Source organism: Lissotriton vulgaris, chromosome 9 (genome assembly GCF_964263255.1).
Source record: "Lissotriton vulgaris chromosome 9, aLisVul1.2, whole genome shotgun sequence".
NCBI lineage: Eukaryota > Metazoa > Chordata > Amphibia > Caudata > Salamandridae > Lissotriton > Lissotriton vulgaris.
In genome coordinates, this window is record NC_141697.1 from 721,204,471 (window position 1) to 721,220,761 (window position 16,291).

Here is a 16,291-nt window from a genome sequence, read left to right on the forward strand (position 1 = left end):
TGAGTGACCCAGTAGAATATGTTCAGATTTACCCATCCAGCCATGTCATGACACACCTGCCTCCAATGTGGTGTATACCATCTCCCCTCCTGTACGAAGCACTTTTCTGGAAAGGGAGTAACATGTCTGTAAACTTTGTGTCAACTCGCTACAACACTCACCCTCTCCTTGGTGCTGTTGGGCCCTCAACTGCCCATCAAGGCAGGATAGGCCACCGCCAGGGCACGCGCCATCAGGGGAGTCAAGGGCTATTGCAGGCCCCTCTGCCGGGGGGAGGACCTTCCCAGTTGGTTTCTGCAATGTTAACATCTACGTCTTAAGTCCTTCCACCTCTTTCAACAGTGATTTCTGTGCCGCCTATAAACTCCTAGGGCTCGCACTTTCAGGGCATGCCATTCCAAAATTCCTGCTTCTGATGGGCGTTGACCTGTATACAAGTCCAATAGTAGCCTAGTTAATATTAGACTGTAAGTCGACATGAACAAAGCAAGCCACATAATGATTCATGAATGACACATGGCACAAATATTTCTTTTTAAGAAAATAGATTTTAATTAGAAACCCTCACATCTGCTTGACCAACTTTTAAGATACAAATACACTGGTATTGTCCTACAGCCTCTGACAAACATGCATGAACATACAGTCCAGGAACACATACTTCAACATACATACATGTTCATGGCCAGATTGCCTGATGTGTGCCTCATAGGCACATATAACCACATCACCAACACATGATGGAGCATACTTTTCTGCTATGTCTGGACTGCCCTGTGTTCAACTGGAACCCCATCACACAACTCATGCCACATCTTGCATGACTGTCAACATGAGTTACACCAAACACAAAGGGTCACCACAGCTGGACGTCTGATTGTGTCACGTAGTCAGCTGACAAAGTTCTGAGCAAAGGACATGTTGCAACGGATTACAGATTTTTAACGCATGTGTAACGTGATGTAAAGGCTAGGCACAGCAAACACTTGAACATTCCACATGCCATATACGTCAGATGGAAGACCCACAAAATCTTCAAAATGCCCAAATTTGGTTTAGGTATGAAGCTGCATGACAAATGGACAAATGTGTTCGGGCACACATGGCCTAGTAGAAAGTAATTCAATGTGGTACTACATTTAAAGGTACATGGTTAGAACCAGACACTTGTCTATATACAAAATACCTGACATGAATAAAAAAAATGGGGAGATCACTGTGGTGACAGAGTCTGTTAGAGGTACATCAGAGGATTAGCATAACACAAGGTCCATATTGAAGAGTCACATGGCAGAAAGTAAACATCAAGTGATCATGCCAAGGCTCACTTAGAAGATCTGGGTTCACTCTCAGCATCCATTTTCGATAGCACACAGTCTACCATTTGCATCACATAGTCAAACATTAAGCAGGATGTACGCAGGCTGTTGGCATAGTCAAACGACCCACTAATGGCTCCTATTCCTTAGTGAGCTCCACTGATGCAAGCAGTGACATGTATGTGTACATGTACATGTAGTAATGATCACTGCTCTCAAAAGCAACAAAAATACTTAAGGAAATATTCTGAAATGCAAAATGTTCAATACATCCAATGATGTCTCCACAACATGCAGGAAGACATCTTTAACCCCTTGTGCGCGGCCGCGATTCTGCGCCTGTGCGGCACATTCCGATCGCGGGTGCGGTCCTGACGGCCGGGAGCTGTCATCAGCACACAAGAACTGTGTGCCTTGACGGCTCCCGGCCGTCATCAGCATGGAAACTGTGTACACCTCAAACATGGTACGTTGCACTCTGTTCCAGAAATATTTCGCAGTACTCACTGTACAGATAATGTCTGGAGAGAGAACATACTGTCACACGCTCACTTGAAGTACTTTACATACAGTACATGTGTACATCTGTCCTTTAAGAGACTCTGAAAGTCATGCATCTTGGCAAGGGGATATTGTAGAGTTGTCATACACACCTGCTTCTCTGCTGAGCCATGCATTTGTCCGTACATGGGGAGGAACTCTTTGACCAGCTTCTCAAGTTCTTCCGGGTAGTAGGCTGGAGCCATAAACCCTTTGGGATGTGCCAATAGGGCCAGCAGAAGAGCAAAACAGCAGCTAATGTTGATGAGGTTGGTCTCGCACAAGTGTCATTTGGCAAGTGAAGAGGTCAGGTAACTGCCACCTACATATACACTACATGCCCAAAGTACATCATGTACGCACCCCATCCAATCACGTTCAAAGGAAGTCCAGTCTGCGGTCTACACCACCTACCGCGTGTTGGGCAGATATGCTTGCAACATTTAAAAGTTGAAAGTAACGATATGCGAACCAACACATGTGCCCTCTCAACAGTCGTCACCAGAGTGTGTAGCAAAACAGCCATACAAACTGACTGTCCACAGGTATTGTATAAAAAAGAGCACTTATGGCCACGAATATACATTTGAAAATGTACAGCCACAGACTGATCGCCCCTCTTTCGCCTGTTATGTCCACATCGATGCCACAGCAATCAGCATCATCTTGTTTACAGCAGTTGTTTCCTTCCTAAGCTAATTATGAGTTGAAGGTGTACCTTTTGATGAACATGCAGCTCACCAACAGGGAACACGCTGGGGTGCACTTAGGAGGAGTTCCAATAGGCAAGACATCCTCTGTAACAGTGACATTCTTCACCAATTTCATTGTACTGGAGCATCTTGACTCTGCTGGTGTGTTACTGTACAAAATATTTCATGTGTCAATGATGTCACTACATGGTCTTGCAGCCATCACAGGACATATGAAATGTTTCCCTCGTAAATGCACACATTACTGTCTAGACAGGAGTAGACCTCCTCAGTTTCATATTCTGATTGTATCATTATGTATATGTGCATTGAGACATACCATGACACCGATTGTTTAGCAAACTAGTTAGTCATGTAAGTCACTGAAGCCTATGTACTCTCAATGGCTGTGGGTGAAGATTACACAGTGTGAACACAATATGGGCTCCATGCACTAAGTGCTCAACTAGTGTTGTCATACAGTACACAGACAGGACACAGATGTGCTGTGCTTTCTGACAAGTAAACAAAATAATTGTCAACATGCACACATGTTTTGCGAACATATCAGGAAAATACTATGTAGATATGGATGTTAGGTCTGGCAAAGCTATATAATATATCTATGTACAGCATCACACGTGTTGTCAGTGACCGTCAGGTCAGCAAACATTACAAAAAGTATCATGTAATGTTGGTTGATGGCATCTCCTATCTCCAACAATGCCATCACAGACATACATCTTATTTTCACAGTATGTAGTTGTTCTAACATCTCAAGTACTATACCTAGGAAATTGTACACGCCCCTGTAGATTTTACCTTCATCTGTTGATCACAAATCCATAATACTTTTCTCGGATTAGTCACGAAGGATCAATATGTAATGTCATCACACGTGAACAGCTAAAAATGTCATCCAAGAAAGTAATTAGATGTGATGAGGTGGCAGAACTCAAGCGTACATATACAAATGTGGCTTTAATAAAAGGACTAAACTATGTACAATGAACGATGCATGAGGTCATATCAATTTGGCTTAACACATGTATGTTTGACATTTGTGCCTACAGTTAACTGCAACATACTACTCCACCTGGGGAGGGATAACATATGACCAGGGTTACGTAATGGATGGGAGGTTTAGTACAGGGCAAAGTCCAAAACACTTTAGGAACTGGGCTTAGGCAGGGGGTCAGGATGAAATACATTTTGGATCAGGTTGGAAGGTAGAGGCTGTGGACTCAGCTGGAGTGTCTTCATGTGTGTGTAGGTGTGGTGGGTTGTGTGACTGTGGGTGGGGATGGGTGGCTGTGTGTAGGTGTGGTGGGTTGTGTGACTGTGGGTGGGGATGGCTGGCTGTGTGTAGGTGTGGTGGGTTGGATGACTGGGTGGGGATGGCTGGCTGTGTACAGGTGTTGTGGGTTGTGTGACTGTGGGTGGGGATGGCCGGCTGTGTGTAGGTGTGGTGGGTTGTTTGACTGTGGGTGGGGATGGCTGGCTGTGTTTAGGTGTGGTGGGTTGGGTAACTGTAGTTGGGAATGGCTGTCGTGGGCAACACCTGTCTGGGTGAATGCATGGATGTGTGTAATGTGAGTATGGACAGGTACAGGAAGGGGATGTGGATTGTGGATGTGGAAGATTAATGATGTAGGTGTGAAGGCTGGAATGGGGTAAATGCTGCTGTTGTTGAGGAAGCCAGAGCTTGAAAAGATCCCTGTAGGGCACACATATCACTATGAATGCCACCCAGGTATGCAGCCACCATGAGCACGTTGGCTACCCAGACCCTGGATGATATTCATGAGTGCAGTCTGCCTGACAGATATCTGTTTCAGGAGTTCAATTGCCTCCTCACCGAGGACAGCTGGGGGCACATGGGCAGAGGTGCCTGGACTTGTTGAGATGGCTCCCTCTTAAAGGAGCGAACCTGGGGAACTGGTTGTGGAGCGTCAGGGAGTGCGGAGATGGAATGTGGAAAGGGGTATATTGGCACGAGGGTGCATAGTAGCCACCACCACTAGAGAGTGGCCATTGGAGTCCAATTCAACAGATTTAGTAGTGTCCGTGTCCTCCATGGAACTCCCCTCGCTTTCCTGGCCACTGGTCCATTGGTGTCTGAACACAGATTAGACTAACTTGTGGCAACTGCATCACCAGGATCCTGGGCCCTTTCTCCATCGCTTGTCTGGGTGGTTGCTGAAATAACAGGTTAACTAGGTATTAGGAAGACATTATGACAGCCATGTGTTTCTAAGTTGTAGACACTGCACAAGACTGCAAGCATGCTAAAAAGCCATGATGCCTTACAAGTACATGGTATTTCCACATCTCAAGAATCTGAGTAGAACAAATGTTCATGATATTACATGTCATCATAACAAAGATAGATTTACATCCTTTTGTTCCATTTACGAACAGACTTGAGGACATAACTTGTATTCAATGTAAGATGTCAATATCAGCGACATTTAGTAATGTCATTATGTCTTGGTGAGTCATTTGTCGAATATGTTTGTTCTTCATGTTGTTCAGGTGATCTCCTTCATTCAAAGTTAAAATTACATATATCATGTAATTTCACTCACTTTTCTCGCATACCTGTTTACTATGTTCTAAATGTCAACCACAATATTCCCCTAATCATACACTTACAACAGCAAGTCTTTAAGCCACAAGACCTAAAATGATGTAACACATTAGGTACATTTGTCCAGTGCATCATGTGTAATGTTGTAGGTTATTTGTAACCAGAATATTTTGGAAAGATTGGGACGTGTAGTAATACACAATATTGTGCTGATGGACACCTCATGACATGAATCAACAGACACCCCAGTACAATGCTTGTCTAGTCCTTGACACGTGTACACATAATTGATGCAACCTGGACCCAATGTTCATTAGAGGATTTCAGGTCTTCTGTCTACACTGCTCACATTTATTGTCGTTCTCATGTCTCATACATGGGTCGTGGCATATGACCAGCATGGGACGTTACATTTGAGAATGTACTGTCATACCTCTGACCATGTGTAAGTCCTGCTCAACACCATTGTAATTAGAATTTAATTTGATACAGTGTCTCCCTTTGTGTATGTAAGACTTTACTGTAGAGTAAAGTCTGAGATTCGATGTGGCATACCATGTTAATCCACATTATACCCCCTTGTGCTCTACACACTGCCCTCCAGTGTAAAGAATCTGAATTGTACAATGAGCTAAAGATACAAACATGGAAATGCTCAGAGACACTTGTGGCCATGCTGACAGACAAGTTTAGTTGCCTCATTACCTAAGCAGACAAACACTTGTTAAGCGTCAACACTCATGCTGCTTGTAAATGACATCACCTGTAACATAACTAAGGTGTCATCCTGTATGTTGTCTTTGAAGTACATTACTCACCCCCCATCCTTGATGCTGTTGAGCTCTCAACAGCCCATGTAGCTCTGGATAGGCCACCGCAAGTATACGGTACATCATGCGAGTCATGGTCCATGCGGGCGCCCCTTACAACATGGATAGGATTGTCCAAGCTGGAACTGAGCGATGTTGTAACAACTCTGTCGTAGGTCCTTCCATATTTGGCCACAATGGACGCTGCAAAGGGAATGGACTCCTAAAGACCGCACTTTCTGGGCAATGGCTTTCTAGGGATGTTGCTAGAATGGGGCGTTGAGCTGCATTGATACAACAGAGGGAGACAATTAGTGGTCTGCCGTGACTTCGTCTGATAATGTCTCCTAGATGTGTAGTCCGTGTTCGGACCTGTACCTGAGAAACTGTTGTGAACAATGATATCACATGATATTGTTTAGGTCCATACACAGACACATAGAGTTGTCTTTTAACATTGACACAACAAAAGTTTTGTTAAATGAATGATTGGCCACTAGTTAGCATCATGCGTAACAACTTTTTGCACTGTGACAAAAACATCCTGTAGATCATGGATGCTCCTGACTTTGAATTTTTGGGGAGTCAGACAAATTGTAGTCTGAAGTGAATCGAAGCAGCACAGTCAATCTTCAGCCATCACATACCTCACCTTGCCAGAGATGGCAAGATATGAATTGTAGATATGTGTTGGTCTTAGTACACTACATGAAACTTCTAAATCATCACATATGTATAGTCTACAAGATTACTGAGCATCCAACATCTATTAAAGCTCACCTGCTCCTCTGAAGTGCCATAAAGTTTGGCATACAGGGGAAGCACCTCATACAGTTCCTACTTGGTGAAGGCAGGGGCCTTCACACCTGTCTGGCCTGGCATTGTTGCTCGCAGCGGGGATACACAGCAGCTGATGTAGGTGAGTTGTGTATGGCTTAGGTCTCTGCTGGCAATAGTGCATGTTTTTACAAATAAGCACAACTGTACGCAACCTGCGCGGTCCTGCGCGTATACGGGCATATTGTTTAGCTTTCTGCGGTCACATTCCCCAACATTAGCCTTTGGGCGACACTGCCACAGGAGATTGCGTCACACTTGCGGCCTCTGGCCGCCGACGTTAGGGGCCTTCCTGAGTCAATCTCGCAATGTAGGGAATGCGCCATTGTTGCGAGCGTGTCATTCTCAGACCTTTCGTTATCATATTTTAATCAGTGACTTTTTCTGGCAAATTGGTTTGCCTTGTGGATTTGTACATCACCCACGTCTGCACCAAGTTCCCAGGATCATGCTTCAGAAAAAAAGCAGCATTCCACAGCTGACGTCACGAATCAGACCGGAGAGGGCCTGTCTTGTAGGTCGGTGTAATGTATGTTTTTCTCATAATTGTGACATCTCTTGTACTGTGTTAAATTATCCTGGTAACACATTGTGCACAACTATCATGGTCACCTGTAGGTGATTCAGCGTATCCAAAAATGTCATGGCAATTGACGTCGCTGAGGAATCCCACAGTGCCAGGGGATGTCCACTACAAGGAGGCCCATGACAGGACACGTAGGCAAGTGGAGCTGGCTTTTGAGCTTATGAAAGCCTGGATAAGAGTGGTGGGTCCCTCCTCTACTTACCCAGGAAGGTGTGTCAGATCACCGTGGCCTGGTGCATCCTACACAACATTGCCCCAAGACGTGAAGTACCTCTCATTGATGATAATGGTGATGATGTAACAGGACGCAGGAACACACCGGGTGAGGCATGCGAAATGCCCAGTGAAGACGAAGACAGTGAGGAAGATGTACGAGAAGATGTTAAACAGCACCGTGCACGAAACTACTTGTCACAATAGCAGTTATGTGTTTTAGAGTGTGGATGCAGACATTGTAGCAGTGGGGTGCAGGAAATCAAGTTAACATTAAGTGTCCAATGTTTTCGACAATGTGTGGCCTGGGACAGGTGACATGGGCTGAATAGGATGATTGATTGTGGCAAATGTGTGTAACACTTCTGCATTGACCAATGTGTAGGCGGGAAGTTTCTATTTGTGTTTTAATCAGAATCAGTATGTAGGTTAATAGCATCTGTGTTGTTGTGTTGTGTTTTCTTCACTAGGTCAATTCTGAGTCGCGACTTCAGTGTTTATGTGCTGCAGTTCTGATGTACGAAGTGTACATTGTGGATTCCTGTCGGAAACTAGTATTGGGGGTGGCCTGTAAGACCCTACACTGTAGGGCCTACAGGAAGGCACTTTGCACACCCAATGGTTGTTTTGTTTCCTGACTTCTAAGATACATTCTTTTATGGTGCGTTGATTGCACAAGCTAATGTGTATGATTTGTGACAGGACCATTTGGGGATTGTGTCCAAAGCAAGGTGTTCTGCTACTCTGCTGTGTGCTACCACAGGCTTTGGTGCCTGTATGTAGTAACTGTTGTGTTGAGATATGACATTTGGGTGAATGTGTGATGCCACAGAATTGGCTTTGGCACCCTACACCTAATGCTGGGCACTTTGAGTTGATTTGAACCTGTAGAGAGAAGGATGTAGGAGATGTGTCGATTTCTAACATCTGTTTTAGTGTGTCATCAAGCTCTGTTTCTGCAACACTGCCTGACTGAGTAAAGGTTACTTTTACGTACGACTTCCCACACAATCTCTGAGTCTGAATTCACCGTTGCTCTTACATTTGCACGATGCCAGTCACCTTAGTGTTTATCATTACTTGTCATAGTTTATTTTGCATCATGCAACCCTTTATCTAGATTACCTTGGCATGTTTTGATGGCATTGTATCTTATTTAGGGGTAGGTACATATCATACCACACCCACACAAGCTATTGTGAAATAAGGTTTGACAACATGTTTAGGTGATAGATATTTATTTTGTGCAGGAAACAGAGGAATAGGTTTCGTTTGTGACAGTGAACAGTCACATAGTAAACGGTGGTACATGTGAAGCAACAACAAATGCAGAAGAAAACTTTCAGGATGAATGTAATGTTTGGAGTCCAGTCCATTTTCCATTGGTGAAGTATTACTTACTCCTCACATCAGTGCCATGAGTGGTGTACGAGAACAGTCAACAAAGTGGAAGTGTTCTAAGCACACAGACAGACATCATGGTCAAGGTGGACCCCTAGGGGGCCGTGAGGTTTTGGAAATCTTTCCTCCTCGGTTTTTAGGTGGACGTCCCCTCTTCCTGAATTGACTGGGCTCCGGAGCTGCAGAATCTTGTGTGTCTGCATGACTGTCCTCCTCAAATGGAACATCATATCCTCTGGCTGCTCCTGATGTTGATGGCTGTGATGTGCTTGGACCAGAGGATGTGGTTGATGAAGGTGGGCGTCGGTTTTCATTGTTGTCCTGCAGGACACTGACCAGAGAAGCCACCTCTGTGCGCAACCCAGAGAGATCTTGCTGGATGGACTCCAGCCTCTGGTCACTGGACCGGTGCAGCTCCATCATTTCCCTTAGGACAGACACTACCTGGCCCAATGCACCATGGCAGTCTTGGTAAAAACCCATTTCTTGGGGAAAGGCAGCCTCCACATGTAGATCCTCAGTGGGCTCAGTTGGGCACACAACATGTCTCCTTCCACCACGTCTGGGACAACTGTCAGTTGCCCTAGCATGAGACTGCCTTCTGCCACTCGGTCCAGCCTCCTCTGTGTCTGTGATGCTGTTTGCCACTTGAGGATGCGGAACAGGTCGGCAAGGTATTGGCCCACCTGTATTAGGGGCACTGGATGTGGTTTGTGATGCAACAGCTGTGGTGGTTGTAGGCGTGGGTCGAGTGACACCAGTTGGGTCTGTCTGCACCACAGGCTGGGTGCCAGTCTCCTCAGTGCCTTCCAATAGGTTGGGCACAATTCCCCTTCCAGCACATCTGGCTACACTGCCCGTCGTCCATGCACAGGACTGGCTGCTGCCACTCGGTCCACCCTCCTCAGTGTCTGTGTTGATGTTACCCACCTGAGCAGGTGGTACTGGCAGGCTACTTATGGGTCCTACTGTGCTAGGGGCACTGGTTGTGGATATTGTTGTACCAGCTGTGCTGGTTGGAGGTGTGTGCTCATTGAGACCAACTGAGTCTGTCTGACTGATCTGCAGAGAAGTGGCAGGAGTGTTGTCACTGAGGGCTTCCTGGGTATCTTCCGGTGCAGTGCTTTGACTCTTCTCCCTGGCCTGACTCTGACGTACATCATGGGTAGGCTCATCTGTGAAACAAAACATAACTGTTAGGTCGAAATGGAATTTGTATCTGAGGGATGACATATTCTAACTTACAACTTTGATGTGTGAAGTAATAAGAATTTACTGACACAGACTGATATCTACATTAGTATTATTAGTAATGACATACATCATCCCATTAATTGGCATGCAACATATACATTTCGCATGCTCCGCACTGTGACAGGTGAGGCACTTTGAAGTGCATCTAGCAGACAATCAGTTGGCTGTGTAGTTGCCACACAGTGTCTTTTGTAAGACATGATACGGTTATTTATTTTTCTATTATGCATGACACATGGACCAGTGGCTATGTATCCTTGTGTTGATCCTAGGTTGTCTAACACAGTATTTCCACCTTCGCCATACCTGTAACGTAAGTAGCGAACAAGTGTATTTTTTAACACTGTTGTATTTGTATATTACTTGTGCAACTGTCATCTGTTTGTTGATATGTCCGGCGTTCACAGGCTAGCAATTGTTGTTGACCTTGCTTTGCATTTAATGATCAACATTTGCAGCACTATGCTCCTTTATCATAATTTCATGCTCTCTCAATGGCTGAGCTCAGACTGCTTTTTATTCCACGAATGTGTTTGGTATGCGAATGGGAATGCCTCTGTCTGGATGTACGACATTACAACACATGCTTTTACATCGCATGCTTTTACAACACGGGTTTTACAACGCATACCATTACAACGCATAGTGCTTTGGGGTGCTGGATAGTGAATAGTTTAATTTACTATTCCAACTCCAGTCCCCGTGGATAGTAGGGAAGGTGTTGGACAGTAAATTAAACCTATTCCATATCCTAGAGCTCCCCCCCTGCGCAATGCGCTGTAATGGTTTGCGTTGTAAAAGTTGTGTTGTAAGTGATGTTTCCCCCTCTGTCTTGATGCTGACCCGGCTCAGATGATATTCAAACAGGGTCTCATAGCCTCCTCCGCACGGGGGGAGAGTGAGTTTGTATTGACCTTCCATTCCTACTTTGAAAGGACAATTTGTTCAGCTAAGAGGCCTGAGTGCCTGACTACGTAAACAAGATGTAGTTCTCAGATCTGGTTGCCTGACCTTCATGAGGCAGATGTTATGAATGTGTAGTGAAACACAGTCATTGTTGCACACAGTTGTCCTTTGTGCAGTCTTTAGATATGTAACATCAGTGGTCATACTTCATAGACCTAAGGAATCTGGGGGCATATTACCAAGCAATAGCAATAATTATCGCTATTGCTTGGTTAGAGACAAAAATTTACCGCTGAGCTGCGGCGATTTATATCGCAGATAAACCTTGGTATTACCAAGGTTTATCGCAAATGCGATAAAAATCGGCCGCAATGCATGAATATCGCTGAAAAGTCAGCGATATTCATGCATTACCGAGCTAATGCTCTTAGCCATGTTATCCACCTCCCATTGGATAACATGGCTAAGAACTGCTCAGGGCAGGTGTTAGCTTTTAGAGATATTCGCGCTTAGCGCGAATATCTCCAAAAGTTGGTAATAGGAGATAGCGATGTTAGCGACTGTTTCCAGTCGCTAACATCTTGGCACGCCCAGTTTGCAAGTCATTAGTGATAAATATCACTGACATGTAAAGTGGGGCCCAAGATGGTCGCTATCTCCTACTAGCTGTCGCCAACTGGTGTTACCGACAGCTAGGTAATAGGGAGATAATTTTATCTCCGCTTTCTTGGCTTTTAAAGCCAAAAAAGAGGAGATAACCCCCCCTTGAAAATATGCCCCCTGCTTATTAGACATATGCTATCAGTTCGGGCTGTGACTGATACTTATGTACTGTGTTTGTGTTGGTTCAGAGTTTAATTAATTTGAGAGTTGACTGTGTGATTGGTCTCTCCACGTTGTGGCTGTTCCTAAATAAGGGTGTTCTGTTCATATTTCTACTGTTCAACAATGGATACACCGTCTTTGGTCCAGCTTGAGGAACAGGTGTGTCAATTGTGTTGGGACAGGATATTGCATATATTCAGCATCATGGTTTTGAGATAACTGGATAATCATTGGTCCCTGTTTTACACTGTCTATAGTGTCCCTTTCAGTGGGCACTGGATCTTTGCTTATGTTCACCCGGGGCCCAGGAGTTTGTGCTGCTGATGAGGTCATTACTGAACCATTATCTAACTGGCTTGCAATTGCTCCATCATGGGAGGATGGAACCACTATTCTTACCTGAAGAACAGACATCGACACACAGCAGCCTGATTGGGCGGTCGACTGATGTGGCTGAAGGTCAGTTGTCACCTATCCCAGGATTGGGTGGAAATCAGGATCATAACTGTAATTTGAAGTTCATACAATGGGCAGTGGAATTTTTATGGCTTCAGAAACTGATTCAGGTTTGCAGTGTCTGTCACTTCGAGTCGCAAATGGATCAATGGATGTTTAAAGAAGTCTGGGATTGAGAGATATACTGCCATAGATGTAATTCAAAGGTCTAAATGGTTGCATAAGTATGTTTGAAATAATTTGGTGGAAGTACATTGTCTGACATTTTCTCAGACAATTCATAATCACTGGACAATTAGTCAAAGGGGAAAGGTTACTCTGCTTAATCTATATTCCTTAATCAATGTTCCGTTAACTGATTTGTATACCTATCTGTCTGCAGTTCTTTGTTGTGTTGTGCACTTTGATCTACATTATTTTGTGATGATTATAGACTGTCAAGTCAATGGATTTCCTAGCTGTTTAGTTCTTTCGTGATTCACCAGGCAATTGGTGTGTAGATGTTCTGAGATGTTAAACAACTTTATTCCATATTGGTGATATTCTGCACTATCACATTTGATTGCCTCTGTGAGTCTAGAGTGAGATTGGATGTTACAATTGCCAATATTGTATATAGCTCTAATTCATTTGTGGAAAAAGTGTAGATAACTGACAATCTGGCATGTGTGTGATGTTCTATTTGTGTATATGCATGCAGAGATACATGGTCTGGTATTGACCCTGGATATATGTGTCTCTCCATTTCCATGGATTCTTTGCTTCTGTAAGGGTGGCTTGGTAGAAGGATCATGTGCATGATACACTGACAAATCTGATTTTATATCAATTTGGTAGATGTTTAGATGCCTTAGCATTTATACTTTTCATGTTTGAATGCCACAAACACTGTGTTTGAATAACATCCCATTTGACACATTTACACAAGGGTTTTGTTGTTTATTAATGACGTTTTGGGTGTGCGGTTTGCTGCATATATTCAACAGGTATGTCTTCATGACTATGTCCCAGGGTGTATTGAGAGAGTAGTGTTGTTGTATGCCATTTGACAGCCTCTTCAGTTCATGGACATGTGGGATAGTATGGCTTTCGTAAACGTGACCCACACATCTCAACGATGGTATGTTTGACATGACTAGAACTCGCAGGAGGCCATTTCACTCCCAAATGAGATTAGGGATGTTGCAGGGACACTGTTCAGGGGACATTTACATGTTTGAAACCACATGATATCTACCTATAGTACTGCTACAGGTGTGAGTTTTATGATTCTGAGCCTCAATATGTCAATGTGCAGTGTCCCAGCAACAAACCTTATTTCATATGTTATTAAAATGCCCTCATGGAAGTTATGTTACTTTGCATTATCCATACTCTTAAGCTTACTTTATGTACAGTGGTGAATATTGTTTTTGGAATCCATTTGAAATCAGTGGTAATTCTTAAAGTGACTGTTGTACAAAAGTTTGAGACTGTACTCCATTTACAACCTTCATTTGCATATGTGGATAGGCATTACATATGTGTGTATGGCGAGTCATCTCACCTTTTTGCACAGCCACATAAGAGACAATTGTATACAACAGTTTCAGTATTGCGTATTGTAAGGATCGATGGAGAAGTGTATAGGGAGGGTAGTCTTGTTGACAGACACATTCATGTGTAGTGGGGATATTTGTATTGCGGTTACTTACCAGTGTTGATTCCCCCCAGGATTCCAGTAATGCCCTCAGTTTGTACGATTTCTAAAACCTTCTCCTCCCATGGCTGTAGTTGTAGTGGTGCGCTGTGAGGGCCACTGCCAGTCCTTTAGACTTCCTTGTGATAGTTGGTATTCTTGTTCTTGATGCGGGACCTGAGGTCGTCCACCTCTACTGGATATCTCGCTGTTTGAGGAGGGTGTTGCCGACACCATTCACTTTGTTGACTAACCTGGTCCACATCTCCTGTTTTTTATGTGTGAAGAGTAGTCAGGACTTGGGCACCGAAAATATGGGGTTCGACTCGGATGATTTAATCCACCATGATAGTGAGATACTGAATTTGCAAGACATGGTGGGGTTGTGTAATTTATAAGTGAAATTTGAATAAAAAAAGAGGTGATATGATGTGGTAGTTTAGCATGCAGGAAGGGGGAGGAGGAAGTGACACACGTGGTTTGTGGGTGATGCTAATGTGTGCTCAGGGTACTGGTCATGGTGATGAGAACGATAGAAAATAATGGCGTTTTGGTTGTCTGCGAAAGGGATTGTGGGCTGCATTTTGAAGCTGTTTTATGAGCTGGCCTTAAACGTGTCAATTTGTTACATTGCTTCATGTGAATGTGGTGTTTGGACCTGCCAATGAACACTGGATTTTAAAATTGGAAACATGTTGTGATTTTTTGCTCATACTTTAGGCATTGGAAGATTGCACAGGACCGCCTATTGGTCTGTGCCACTACTGGGCTCTTGATGCCTTTATGTACTCGTAATGTGCTTGGTGGTTGTGCTTGCGGCACAGGCGGTGCACAGCAGTGAATTGACGACTGGTTTCACAACCACCATGCCGGCGCTAGACCACTGACTGAACCACCGAGCTGGCGGTGGCGGATCTGCATGCGAAACTGGTACTACGGCTGATGGACTTACACATGCACGGCGGTAGCGTGGCACAGGCCGTTTCACACCATACGAATCACCAAACTTGTAATCAGTCCCTTTGTCTTCATTGTATTAAGCCTGGGATATGACAGTCTCCCAGGATTAGACAACAATTTCCTTTTTTGTTTTCTATGCTCTCTAGGGTTCTCTTTTGAGAATATGTTGCAGACAAGAACCTTTCCCTTTTTGGGGGAAGTTGCACTAGTACCTAATTGGGAAATTCTAGAACGGACTACTTTTCAAGCAATTTTCTCTATCTTGTGGTTCATTCTTTACACAGGGTGTACCTTAAATTAAGGACTGTACAATTTCTTGGTGTTTCTGGGTTCTTATTTGGTTACTTGTTGTACTACTTCACCCTGTCTTGGCAGGGGAACTTGCAGGTTTTAATATATTTTTTAACATTCTTCAATACATTTGTAATCTGTTTACCGTGGTGAACATTCTGCCGCGGTGCGGGCGTTCTAAAGGGTGGGCAGGGCTGCGTCGGCTAACGGCCGTGCGCAGCACCACGGAGGGAGTGCTCACGTCGGCCGTTGGCCGATGCGAGCACGGAAGGGGTTAATAAAGGTTGAAAATAATAATATTGTTTTTGGAGGACACAGTATAACTCACTAGGGTGTTGGCAATGGTCATTTTTAGAAAGAGGTATTGGATTAATACGAATTAAATATTTTTACTTTTTGTGTTTTTTTTCTTTTTATGTTCTATTATGTCAGCCTTGAAAAATTCCAAAGAGTGGACAAAACTTGTGTCAGCTGAATCGTCTCTCCTGGAACAACTATTATGTGTTATCTAATGTATCAAGAGAGAGAAAACACACCACTTGTCTGAATCATCTAAAGTTCATTACTAATCTGATATTTGTATTTTGCTTTTGGCTCGGTTATTTGCATTGGAATTAACACTATTGGTTATCGCATGTACCGTAAGAAAGTAAATACATCAATTGAATACGTCACATAATGGACATTGTGATAGTTTAAGTAACGTTCTATGATTGACAATATCCCAGAATACTGATTACAGTGGTTTAGGAGAGGGTATTAATCTTACAAGATCCCTGCATATGTAAAATCATTTTGTGTACTCCGCTGCTAATTTTGTGAAGTTTCTAAGTTAAGATCAACAGATTTCTGGGATCTGTAATGACACATCGCAGCAATGGATGTTTTAAAGGGAGTATGAGCACATAACCCTCTGGGTTACTACGCTTTGACA

The 16,291-nt window shown here is 43.8% G+C and overlaps 1 protein-coding gene across 3 annotated transcripts in view; it reads right to left on the minus strand.

Annotated features, from left to right (window-relative positions):
• DMPK (DM1 protein kinase) overlaps window positions 1-16,291 on the minus strand; it is an 809,400-nt gene that overhangs the window by 113,310 nt on the left and 679,799 nt on the right. The window contains exon 13 of one of the 3 annotated variants that reach the window (XM_086938459.1): window positions 8,808-10,162. The exons of 1 other annotated variant lie outside the window; for it this stretch is intronic. In XM_086938459.1, the coding sequence (XP_086794585.1) occupies window positions 9,069-10,162 (1,094 nt within the window). In that variant the 3' untranslated portion in view covers window positions 8,808-9,068. Of the gene's footprint in view, window positions 1-8,807; window positions 10,163-16,291 lie in introns of those variants that run through there. One more of the 3 variants, XM_086938458.1, reaches the window with a different exon arrangement.